Here is a 12,215-nt window from a genome sequence, read left to right on the forward strand (position 1 = left end):
ATATTTCTCCATTGGAAAGATGCTGCATCGCCCACAGTATTTACTTGGCGCTTGTTTTAAACTCTTGCCACCAGTGGCGTCACTAGGGTTGGTGTCACCCGGTGCGGTAAAACATGGTGTCACCCCCCCCCCAGCATGACAGGCAGTTTTGCATTGAGCAGGCTAGCGCATTATGTGCCTCTCACGCCCCCCCTAATTGATAGTGTCACCCAGGGCATTCACCTCAGAGAAAAGGTGCAGGAACTCAACCACGCTCCACACCTTTCCCCAAGTAGGGGGGAGTTCAGGTGGGTGAAGGATGCAGAGTGCAGAGTTTAGGTGGGTGCAGAGTTTAGGTGGGTGCAGGGTGCAGAGTTCAGGTGGGTGCAGAGTTCAGGTGGGTGCAGAGTTCAGGTGGGTGCAGAGTTCAGGTGGGTGCAGGGTGCAGGTGGGTGCAGGTGGGTGCAGGGTGCAGGTGGGTGCAGGGTGCAGGTGGGTGCAGGGTGCAGGTAGGTACAGGGTGCAGGTAGGTACAGAGTTCCACCACTAAATCACCATCCTGGACAGAACTGTCTTCCCCCTCCCAGCACAGACACCCATCCCCCTTCCTGTACAATTAGCACATATTAAACTTTCCCCTGTGAACACAGACCTCAGATACAGCGCGGCTCAATCCAGAGAGATGTCCCTCCTCACAGGCTCCTCTCATGACTTGTAAGACACGTCAGAGCCGGGGAGGAGCCACCTAGCAAAAGCTTCCCCTCCCCAGCTCTAGTGTGACAGGCAGCGGCGAGGGATGCTTGCTGCGGGAGTGTGGACAGGTGCCGAGAATCCGGCCGGACAGGAGCGCTGTGTCATTTCTAAATACAGAAGCCTGGCTTCCGTGTTTAGAAGTGACAGTACTGAGCGGAAAGCACAGGGCAGCAACATAGATGGCGGAACTCTCTTTCACCACGTTCCGGCTGAAAAAAGTCCTGTGTCACCCCTCTTGCGGGTGTCACCCGGGTGCGGACCGCACCCCCATAGTGACGCCACTGCTTGCCACTGTATAGAATCACTTACCTTAACCGGAATTGCCCTAGCAAATTTGATAAAATCTAGTTGGGATGGATAGACGCTTGGGGTTCAGAGATTGCAGACGATGATCTAGGTCATGAAGCTGTGCCTTGATAAATATATACTTGTGTGGTCTCTCACACTTTGTTACCTATGTGGAGCTTGTAACTAATCTTTTTTTTGGGATCCCTTCTCTCCCTCCCCGCCCCCCCTGCCTCTATGGTTTTCTCCTGTATCCATATAGTACAATACACCCGACAAAGGACCATCCTACTGTATTTTAGGTGTCTCACACCCCTCTCTCCTCTGGGATATCAGCAAACTGCTCTACAGTGCCTTGCAAAAGTATTCACCCCCTTGTCGTTTTTTGTGTTTTGTTGCCTCACAACCTGGAATTAACATGGATTGTTTGAGGATTTACATCATTTAATTTACAGAACATGCCCACAACTTAAGATTTTTTTTAAAATTTTTTTTTATTGTGAAGCAAACAACAAAACAACGACAAAATAACAGAAAAAGTCAAGGTGCATAACTATTCACCCCCCTAAAGTTAATACTTTGTAGAGCCACCTTTTGTGGCTATCACAGCTCCAAGTCGCTTTGGATAAGTCTCTATGAGCTTGCCACATCTTACCACTGGGATTTTTGCTCATTCCTCCTTGCAAAACTGCTCCAGCTTCTTCAAGTTGGATGGTTTGCGCTTGTGAACAGCAATCTTTAAGTCTGACCACAGATTTTCTATTGGATTTAGGTCTGGGCTTTGACTAGGCCATTCCAACACATTTACATGTTTCCCCTTAAACTACTCAAGTGCTGCTTTAGCAGTGTGTTTGGGATCATTGTCCTGCTGGAAGGTGAACCTCCATCCTAGCCTCAAGTCACACACAGAGTGGTACAGGTTTTGCTCAAGAATATCCCTGTATTTAGCACCATCCATCTTTCCCTCAACTCTTAAATTTTAGTCTCATCAGACCAGGGCACCTTCCTCCATACATTTTGGGAGTTTCCCACATGCCTTTTTTTCAAACTCAAAACGTGAACTTTTGTTTTTTGCTGAGTAATGGCTTTCTTCTGGCCACTCTGCCATAAAGCCCAACCCTATGGAGCGTACGGCTTATTGTCGTCCTATGTACAGATACTTCAGTCTCTGCTGTGGAACTCTGCAGCTCCTCCAGGGTTACCTTAGGTCTCTGTGCTGCCTCTTTGATTAATGCACTCCTTGCCCGGTCCGTGAGTTTTGGTGTGCGGCCGTCCCTTGGCAGGTTTGCTGTTGTGCCATATTCTTTCCATTTGGTTATGAAAGATTTGATGGTGCTCCTGGGGATCATCAAAGATTTGGATATTTTTTATATAACCTAACCCTGACTTGTACTTCTCAACAACATTGTCCCTTACTTGTTTGGAGAGTTCCTTGGTCTTAATGGCAGTATTTGGTTAGTGGTGCCTCTTGCTTAGGTGTTGCAGCCTCTGGGGCCTTTCAAAAAGGTGTGTATATGTACTGACAGATCATGTGACACTCAGATTGCACACAGGTGGACATCATTTCACTAATTATGTGACTTCTGAAGGTAATTGGTTGCACCAGAGCTTTTTATGGGCTTCATAACAAAGGGGGTGAATACATACGCACATGCCAATTATAATTTTTTTATTTCTGAAAAATTGTTTTATGTATATGTTTTTCTTATTTTACTTCACCAACTTAGACTATTGTGTTCTGATCCATCACATATAATTCAGATTAAAAAACATTGAACTAAAGGCTGTAATGTAATAGGTAAAAAGCCAAGAGGGGTGAATACTTTTGCAAGGCACTGTATGTGGTAATCCTTATTTTAATGTAAGCCCCGGTTCACACAGGGGCGACTTGTCAGGCGACTTAGCCGCCTGACAAGTCGCATCCTGTTCTGTACTACGGAACCGTCCTAATAGGAGCGACGCAGGTTCCTGTACTATTTTTGGGGCGAATTCAGGCGACTTGCACTCACTTCTATACAGAAGTCGTTTTACAAGTCTCGGCTGAAGTTGTGTGCAGGTCGCCTCTGTAAGTTGCCCTGCAAGTCGTGTTGCCCCTGTGTGAACCGGCAGTCAGAGTTACCGACTGTGCCTGTTCATCGCTTGTAAAGTAAAGATTTGAATAAACCTTTTTCTTGTCAAAAAAAAAAAAAAAAAAAAAGCTTGGTCTTGAAGAGAATAAAGTTCACATTATTCCCTGCCCTCAAGAAGATACAATCTAACTTCCCTATCTTACATGCATACAAACACGCACACACATACATGGGCCCGCTGTTTACTCTGGTTCTAAAATTCCAGACATTAAAAAGGGGAAAAGTAATAGCATGTCAACATTAACTTTATGGGTGCCTTTAAGCTTTTAATAATCTTCTTTTCAGTGTATATCAAATATCATCTCTGCTATTTCCTATATAAAAACATGACATGACATGATAAAATGTAACTCAAAGCTACTAAGAAACAAAGTCTGAACAAAGCTAAACAGGTCTATTCCTTCATTGATCACTCTCCTCCCAATTTTATAATGGCCCACTTACTGATTTATTGGATTCCAGAGATGCAGAGGAGAGCGTGTCTCTGCTACCACGACTCTTGGCACTGAGCTGAGGGGAAGAGCTTGGAGAATCATCAATATAGGGCATAAGGTCATGTTGTGTCCTTTGTTCTTCTGTAGTGCCTGGAGGTGTTCTACAATTTGGTGCATCTGAAAAAAGGAGAAAACATGGTAGAAATGTATTAACTGTAGTAAAATCAGGTTACAAAACACACAATTACTAGAATTAGAGAGCAAAAGGGTCCGTTAAAAGGAAACCTTACATTTTTATTCATCATCCTTGATATCAGCGTCATATTTTTTTTCCTACTTTATAAAACATAGAAATTTGTAGATCATCCACTAGACTTAGCTACCAGAGGCTCAATACAATTATTTTGTTACTTTTTTAACCCCCTCCCGACCAACAGCCGCAGTTGTACTGTGGCAGGTTGGCTCCCCTGGTCAAAACGACGTTACCTTACATCGCTTCGCCTTTTGGCCACTAGGGGGCACGCGCTGCTGGAGGCACACGCTTGCAGCTCGCCGCTGGAGCTGATGCAAGTGTCCAGCGGGTGCACTTGGCCACCGGGCACCCGCGATCGCTTGTGACAGAGTGAGAACTCAGGATCTGTGTGTTTGTAAACACACAGATCCTGGTTCTCTCAGGGGAGAGGAGACAGATCGTGTGTTCATACTACGTATGAACTGTCTCCTCCTAGTCAGTCCCACTCCCCCTACAGTTAGAACACACACTAGGGAACACAATTAACCCCTTGCTCACCCCCCTAGTGTTAACCCCTTCCCTGCCAGTGACATTTATACAGTGCATTTTTATAGCACTGATCGCTGTATAATTGCCATTGGTCCCAAAAATGTCCGATGTGTCCGCCGCAATATCGCAGTCCCGATATTAAAAAAAAAAAAAAAAAAAAAAAAAAAGCTTATCACTGCCATTACTAGTGAAAAAATAATAATAATAATAAAAATGCCATAAATCTATCCCCTAATTTGTAGACGCTATAACTTTTGCGCAAACCATTCAATATACGCTTATTGCAATTTTTTTTACCAAAAATATGTAGAAGAATACATATCAGCCTAAACTGAGGAATTTTTTTTTTTGTTTATTTACATTTGGGATATTATAGCAAAAAGTAAAAGATAGTGTTTTTTTCAAAATTGTCGATCTTTTGTTTATAGCACAAAAAATAAAAACTGCAGAGGTGATCAAGCACCGCCAAAAGAAAGCTCCATTTGTGGGAAAAATGACGTCAATTTTGTTTGGGTACAATGTCACACGACCGTGCAGTTGTCAGTCAAAGCGACGCAGTACCGTATCGCAAAAAAAAAGGCCTGGTCATTAAGCAGCCAAATCTTCCGGGGCTGAAGTGGTGGTTGTAAAAGGCAGAAGTTTTTTTTTCACCCTAATGCATTCTATGCATTAATGTAAGAAACCTTCTGCACACAGCTCCACCCCCCCATCCCCCTAAATACTTACCTGAGCCAAATCCCAATCCAGCGATGTAAACAAGAGCCAAGACTCTCTCGGCTCGTTCTCTTTCTCCTCATTGGCTCAGGCAAAGCAGCGGGAGCCATCAGCTTCTGTCAATCACAGCTAGTGAAAAGGGAGCAGGGGGTAGGTCCAAGCTGTGCGTGTTTTCTAGACACACAGAGCCGGTGTTCTGCCGAGAAAGTTCCGCTCCGCGGATAAGGACCCCCCTCTACTGCGCAGGTGCTACGCCTGTGCAGTAGGATCCGGCGGAAATAGCCGAAGGTGAATAGGTGAAAATCAGCTGTACACGGCGCCTGTAAGAGGGCCCCCTTAGTGGGCTCGCTTCGCTTGCCACGCTTCGGGCACGGCCTCGCTTCGCTCAGCTCTTTTTTATTCCCCCTCTAGGTCCACTTGGATGGTGGGGAAGGAACCTGGACCTAGGGTGCAGGCGCCGTGTACAGCTGATTGAACATTTTGAGCTTCGGCTATTTCCGGCGGCTGATAGTAGTCCGTACTGCGCAGGCGCTGCGCCTGCGCAGTACAGGGGGGGTCCTTACCCGCCGAGGGAACTTTCTCAGCAAGACACCGGCTCGGGAGCGAGCACACACGAGTGCCCCCAGAGCAAGTGGCTGGTTATGGGAACACTTAATGGGGTGGGGGTGGGGGGTAGCCAGGAGCACTGGTGGGAGACCCAAGAAAAGGAGGATCAGGGCTGGTCTGCGCAAATCAATTGCACAGAGCAGGGAAGTAGAACATGTTTGTTTTGTTTTTTTTTAAATAAAAAAACAATGCCCATAGAATCATTTTAATTCCTCATCAGCTAAGAGCTTAGGGCTGCTAATACAGTTTTTTTCTGTTCAACAAGTAGGTTGAATGTAAAAAAAACGAACCCAATTCCTCTTCCTCCATGCTGAGCTATTGTAATCTGACAGCAGAGAGACTTCCCCGCTGTCAGAATACACTGATCAGCACTGCTGGCTTTAGCCTGCATTGCTGGTCAAGCGGGGAAAATTTGACAGAATGGTTGTACAGAAGTTGATTGGAAGATTGACTTCTTTACAACCTCACTGTCTATACATGGATTGAGATTTGGCCAGTCCCTGCTGAATCTGACCAATTTCAAACCATGTATGGCCGACTTTAACCACATAAAAAAGGAGGAAATTGTTTTTAGTCAGTCTGTTGATTTTTGTACTTACATTGTAAGAAGGAGCGGTCAAGCACAATCATATTATAGCTCTACAATGCATTATCACATCTTGATGAGATTTTCATCAAGCCGATTTCGTTCACCTGTTTATTTAAAAAAGACTATACACTACTTTTGGTAGCTGCAAACCTGATGATTGTATGGTGACCAGGGATTCATACGTGGCTGGCTTAAAGCTGAACTCCATTCAAACCTTAATTAATGCAATCATTTATTATAATTCATGAAATGTATGTAAAGCAGCACTAAGGCCAGCCTTACTAAAATTTTCCTGCAACCAAATTCACTCAATTCCCCCATCAACACAGACAGTGTTGGGAAACCTAATTTGCATATATGTGAACCCAACCTCAAATAAAAGCAATGTATATAGTTAGATCATGTCAAAATTACTAGTTAACTTTCTAGCCTGCTTCCCTATTATTATGGCTGTTGTGAGTACCCCATAATAATGACTGCAACTGAAGTTGGAATCATTGGTTATGGGTATTCAGAAAAAAAATCAGGCCCTATACTGAGTGAATAAGGAACTATTAGGAATTCTATAGGGACCAGCCAAAATTCTCTTTGTCAGCACCCTAGTCGGCACCATTCCAGGAAGAGCCAGGAAGAAAATGGTCAACCAAATGGTCCCTGAATCCAATCAGATACAGGCACAGACAATAGTCACAACTTTCAGCCATCTGTGCTGATTAGTATAGATGGAAGAATCAGGCTGAAAAAAAAAAAAAAAAATCTGTCAGTGTATAGCCAGTTTTACAGACACTCAACTGCTTTTCCACAGACAGTTCCATATTGGGGAATTTGATTGTACCCAAGTTGATTAAATCGATCAACTTGGTTACAACCAGCCTGTTGGATTATTGCCAGCAGCATTATCCACTAGCAATATTTACTGTGTTCTCCCAGCCAGAACAGCTCCCCCGCCGGGAGAACACAATAGCTTCACGGGCGGGATTCCACCATCAACACTGACTGTGTTGATGGGGGAAATTGAACGGTTTTCTTTCCTGCAAAACATGATTGCGGGCAAGAAAATGACACTATCTATGGTCAGGTTTTAGGCGTGGGTAGAAGGCACAGATGCACTGTCCAGCCCCACTGCTGGGAGTCTATAAAAGTCTGAGAGACTTTGTGGTCTGAGAGAGCTGCCATGGCTGGACAGTGCACAAAGTGCTACTAATGTTTAGGGAATGCCCTGAACATAGATGGTTTGTGTTCTGGGCATCTGTCCCTGGGCAGATACTGTGCTAAAAGTTGGTCGGTGCACCATCCAGCCGCAGCAGCTATCAGTCTCTCAGACTTTTACCTACTCCCAGCAGCGGGGCTGGACGGTGCATCTGTGCCTTCTGCCCACACCTAAACACCGGAGTCTCATGCCAAACGCCCAGTTTGCTCTGGTGTCTCATGTAAACAGATTATGAACCAACTTTCTGTACAGACCAGTAAATCTGCATTATCAACAAACTACTGGTATCATCTACATGATCACTTGGAATTTCCAAAGGTCAAAAAGAGGTAAAAAAAGCCCTACTCTTGTTTCACAGTACGTAAAAGAAGACTGGTGGGGAGGGAGCAGTTACATGGTGTAATAATTAACCAATTAATACTATCCACTTGTATGTGATATATTGTTTCTATAGTAATTATCATACATGACTGCTTTCCAAAGTCAGTCTGATTGAGTCTGCCCCCCTCCATTCCCAGCTTTTGTGTACGCCGCTGTGCAACATAATTGAGTGCAACATATATGCAACCAACCCTGTGAAAAACACAGCTCTGTTCTGCATGATTATGCAGAAAATGAAGCAACAACAGCCGAGGCGGTGGAAACAGACGAGAGCAGACGGAGCCCCCTACTCGTCCCCCTGTGCTCGTAATGTTTATATTTTTGGCCTCATGACCCATTTTTCTACATTTTCTCATTCTTTCCTGCACTGCTTTGCCCGCTTTGCTCTCGGTGCCTCACTGACATACAACATAGGAATTGGAGAGTGGTTTTTCCAGTCTGATTGGTGAGTTAGGAAACCGTGTCAGTTTCACACAGATGTAATCTCAGAGAGCGACATACACAAGGGTTAGGGAGTGGAATGAAAAGAGTGATGACGGCATCAAGACAGACAAATAGTTTGCATATGTGGGAAAAGGTGACCTGTGACACGTACGGGATGCACGCTTCTACTGGACACTCTGTTAGATAGCTGTGTGCCACAGGACAGGAATGCAGGACGATAAGTGAACAGAGCCCATCTGTGTGATTGTAGCTCCCATAGTGTGCAGCCAGGAAACCAGAATCCAGGAAATTGGCCATCTAATGGAAACATGCAAACAGCAGCCAAAACTCAGCAACACGCCAACCCATATTAGGCTGATCACTGATTTGTACCTTTACCTTGTGCTAGTTATAATGAAATTAAACGCTTTCTATCACCAACTTCCATTGGTGATATTGCCCAACCCTGAGGCTGGTATGAAAAAGAACTGAGCTGGTGAGTGAAAACCAAGCAGGTGACTACAGTAGATCAACAGTTCCCACCTGCCATTCTTCTGCCACAGGTTTTAGTGATTAAAAGCTCACATTTGATTGGCCGTACAACACTACAGGGTGGACTAACAAAGGCTGGTGCATGCCAAAAAAGTGTCAATTTCTTCATGCCTGCTTAATTTGTGCTTCTTGTGACAAGTTGATAAAAATGGTGCATGATACTTTGTTAATTTGTGCATGGTGGTGGGCTTCATAGGTGGCCCTGTCGGTCCTCTCACGCCTGATGTCGTTTGATTGACAAACTGGTCAGCCTACCAGTGGCTGCATCCAGTTTGTGTATTCTGACAGCCGCCGCCAAAAGTTGTTGGAATAAAACAGCCTGGTGGGAGGGATTCATCCATCTGTGCTGTTAGCACAAATAGAAGACTCTATTCGATATTTTTCCTTCAGCTGCCATGAAAAATATCTAACAGTGTATGGCCAGCTTCACTCCGGTGTGCGCAAAAAATTTGCGTAAATCTGAGGCAATCTTCATCTCTTTCTTCTCTCCTTCCAGCAGATGTGCAGGGAAGTACAGTGGTTGGGCAGATGAGCAGATGGGTTCAGTGTTAGAACAGATGAGAAGGTAATTCAGCAGTGAGACAAAAGAGCATGGGAATATGGTGGTGGAGCAGATGTGCAGGGAGGTACATTGATGGGACAGAAGAGCAAGGGGGTACAGTGGTGGGGCAGATGTGCAGGAGGTACAGTGGTGGGAGGGATGAGAAGGGGGTTCAGCGGGGGGGACAGAAAAGCAGGGGGGTACAGTGATGGGGCAGATAAGCAGGGGGTTCAGTGTTGGGCCAAATGAGAAGGGGGTCCCAGTGGTGGGAAAGATAAGGGGAGGGGGTTCAGTGTTGGGGCAGATGAGAAGGGGGTTCAGCGGTAGGACAGAAGAGCAGGGGGGTACAGCGGTGGGGCAGATGTGAAAGGAGGTGCATTGGTGAGACAGATGAGCAGGGGGTTACAGTGGTTGGGCGGGAGGGGGGGATACAGAGGTGAGGCAGATGTGCAGAGGGGTGCAGAGACAAAAAGGAGGTACAATCAGTGGAACATATGAACAAGGAGTTACAGTGGTGAGCAGATAAGTTCAGTGTTAGGGAGGTACAGAGGTGGGGCAGGTGAGAAAGGGGGAACATTGGTGGGGCAGATGTGCAGGGTAGTACAGTGGTGGGGCAGATGTGCAGGGTAGTACAGTGGCGGGGCAGATGTGCAGGGTAGTACAGTGGCGGGGCAGATGTGCTGGGTAGTACAGTGGCGGGGCAGATGTGCTGGGTAGTACAGTGGCGGGGCAGATGTGCTGGGTAGTACAGTGGCGGGGCAGATGTGCTGGGTAGTACAGAGGCGGGGCAGACGTGCAGGGTAGTACAGTGGTGGGGCAGACGTGCAGGGTAGTACAGTGGTGGGGCAGACCTGCAGGACAGTACAGTGGTGGGGCAGATGTGCAGGGGGGTCAGTGGTGGGGCAGATGTGCAGTATAGTACAATGGTGGGGCAGATGTGCAGGGTAGTACAGTGGTGGGGCAGATGTGCAGGGTAGTACAGTGGTGGGGCAGATGTGCAGGGTAGTACAGTGGTGGGGCAGATGTGCAGGGTAGTACAGTGGTGGGGCAGATGTGCAGGGTAGTACAGTGGTGGGGCAGATGTGCAGGGTAGTACAGTGGTGGGGCAGATGAGCAGGGGGGTCAGTGGTGGGGCAGATGTGCAGGGTAGTACAGTGGTGGAGCAGATGTGCAGGGTAGTACAGTGGTTGGGCAGATGTGCAGGGTAGTACAGTGGTGGGGCAGATGTGCAGGGTAGTACAGTGGTGGGGCAGATGTGCAGGGTAGTACAGTGGTGGGGCAGATGTGCAGGGTAGTACAGTGGTGGGGCAGATGTGCAGGGTAGTACAGTGGTGGGGCAGATGTGCAGGGTAGTACAGTGGTGGGGCAGATGTGCAGGGTAGTACAGTGGTGGGGCAGATGTGCAGGGTAGTACAGTGGTGGGGCAGATGTGCAGGGTAGTACAGTGGTGGGGCAGATGTGCAGGGTAGTACACTGGTGGGGCAGATGAGCAGGGGGGACAGTGATCTGAGGTGTGGAGTTGCAGGAATTGGGGCTGATCTAAGGAATGAGAGTGCAGGATGTTAATTTCTCACTACTCAAGTAGTTTACAGCATTTACTTTATAAGAAATCCTTTTGGTGATTGAGTGTGTGAATTTGACATTTTTTTTGTTATAAAATCGGCACGCTCAGTTTCTTTGAAAACATTTTTTGGCACACTGTGCTCAAAAGATTGCCTACCCCTGATCTATATAGATCTTTTTTTTAAATTTTCCAGATATAAAATTGTGTTACAATGTTTGGTCAAAGAGAGAGATATATTTACAGGTCCCCAACTAGCGATGTCAATTTACATATTGTACATTCAAATCAGTCCCTGCCCTCAAGGAGTTTACAATCTAAGGTCTCCAACTCACACCCATATACATACTAGGGACAATGTAGACAGGATCCAATTAACCTACCATGTCTTTGGAGGGTGGAAGGAAACCCACAGAGGCACAGGGAGAACATGCAAACTCCAGGCAGGTAGTGTCATGGTTGGGATTCGAACCGGCGACCCTAGTGCTGCTAGGCAGAAGTGCTAATCACTTTCCCCTGTGAATAGATATATTTTTTATTTTTTTTTTAGGGAAAAGTATTCAACTCATGTTAATGATCCAAAATAACCTTCAAAATCAACCATGCACTACTTTTAGAATTTATGGCTTTAAAACAGCCAATCAATCAATCTCAACCATCTAGTGAACGAATGCCATTTTTCTGCAGCATTTTAGCGCAGATGTCAAACTGACCTTCACTCTTCGCCTCTCATCTCCCTTTCTCTTATAATACTCATATATACCTGGTGAAGTGACTGGCCCCAGATGATATACAGAGATTAAACAAATCCTCCTACATAAGTTTTACTTGTTTATCTGTAGTCTTCTTTTACCTACAGCCCTTCAAAATGGCAGAATCGTGTTACAATCCTTCTGCATCTGCGAGGAGCAGAGAGGAGGGGTGGAGAGCTGCAGTTACATTGTGTGAGAGCTGATTGGAGAAAAGACACACACCCTCCTCCACATAGCAAACACGAGTGAAGGAAGGATACAGATTTGTGTTCTGAATAGACAAGCTATGACTGGAGCTCCCTCCTCCATCACAAATTTTATCTCATGTGTGGGGACAACTTGTCAGAAGTGAGATATGCTGAAAACAGAGGATAGAAGCAAAACCACACTTAAGTCCTGTACACACGGGCCGAATGTCAGGTTAAAATAAAACATCAGACAATCGGCCCGTGTGTATGAGCGTCTGGTTTCTGTCAGACGTGCATGCTGGAAAACCACAGCCAACCGACTCCCGATCAGCGATCT

At 46.0% G+C, this 12,215-nt stretch overlaps 1 protein-coding gene across 1 annotated transcript in view; it reads right to left on the reverse strand.

Moving 5' to 3' along the window:
- Positions 1-12,215, reverse strand: part of BCR (BCR activator of RhoGEF and GTPase) — a 90,917-nt gene that overhangs the window by 46,890 nt on the left and 31,812 nt on the right. The window contains exon 2 of the mRNA XM_073629242.1: positions 3,591-3,757. Coding sequence (XP_073485343.1) covers positions 3,591-3,757 — 167 coding nt within the window. The remainder of the gene's footprint in view (positions 1-3,590; positions 3,758-12,215) is intronic.

The sequence above is a fragment of the Aquarana catesbeiana genome, linkage group LG01, assembly GCF_042186555.1.
Source record: "Aquarana catesbeiana isolate 2022-GZ linkage group LG01, ASM4218655v1, whole genome shotgun sequence".
Lineage (NCBI taxonomy): Eukaryota > Metazoa > Chordata > Amphibia > Anura > Ranidae > Aquarana > Aquarana catesbeiana.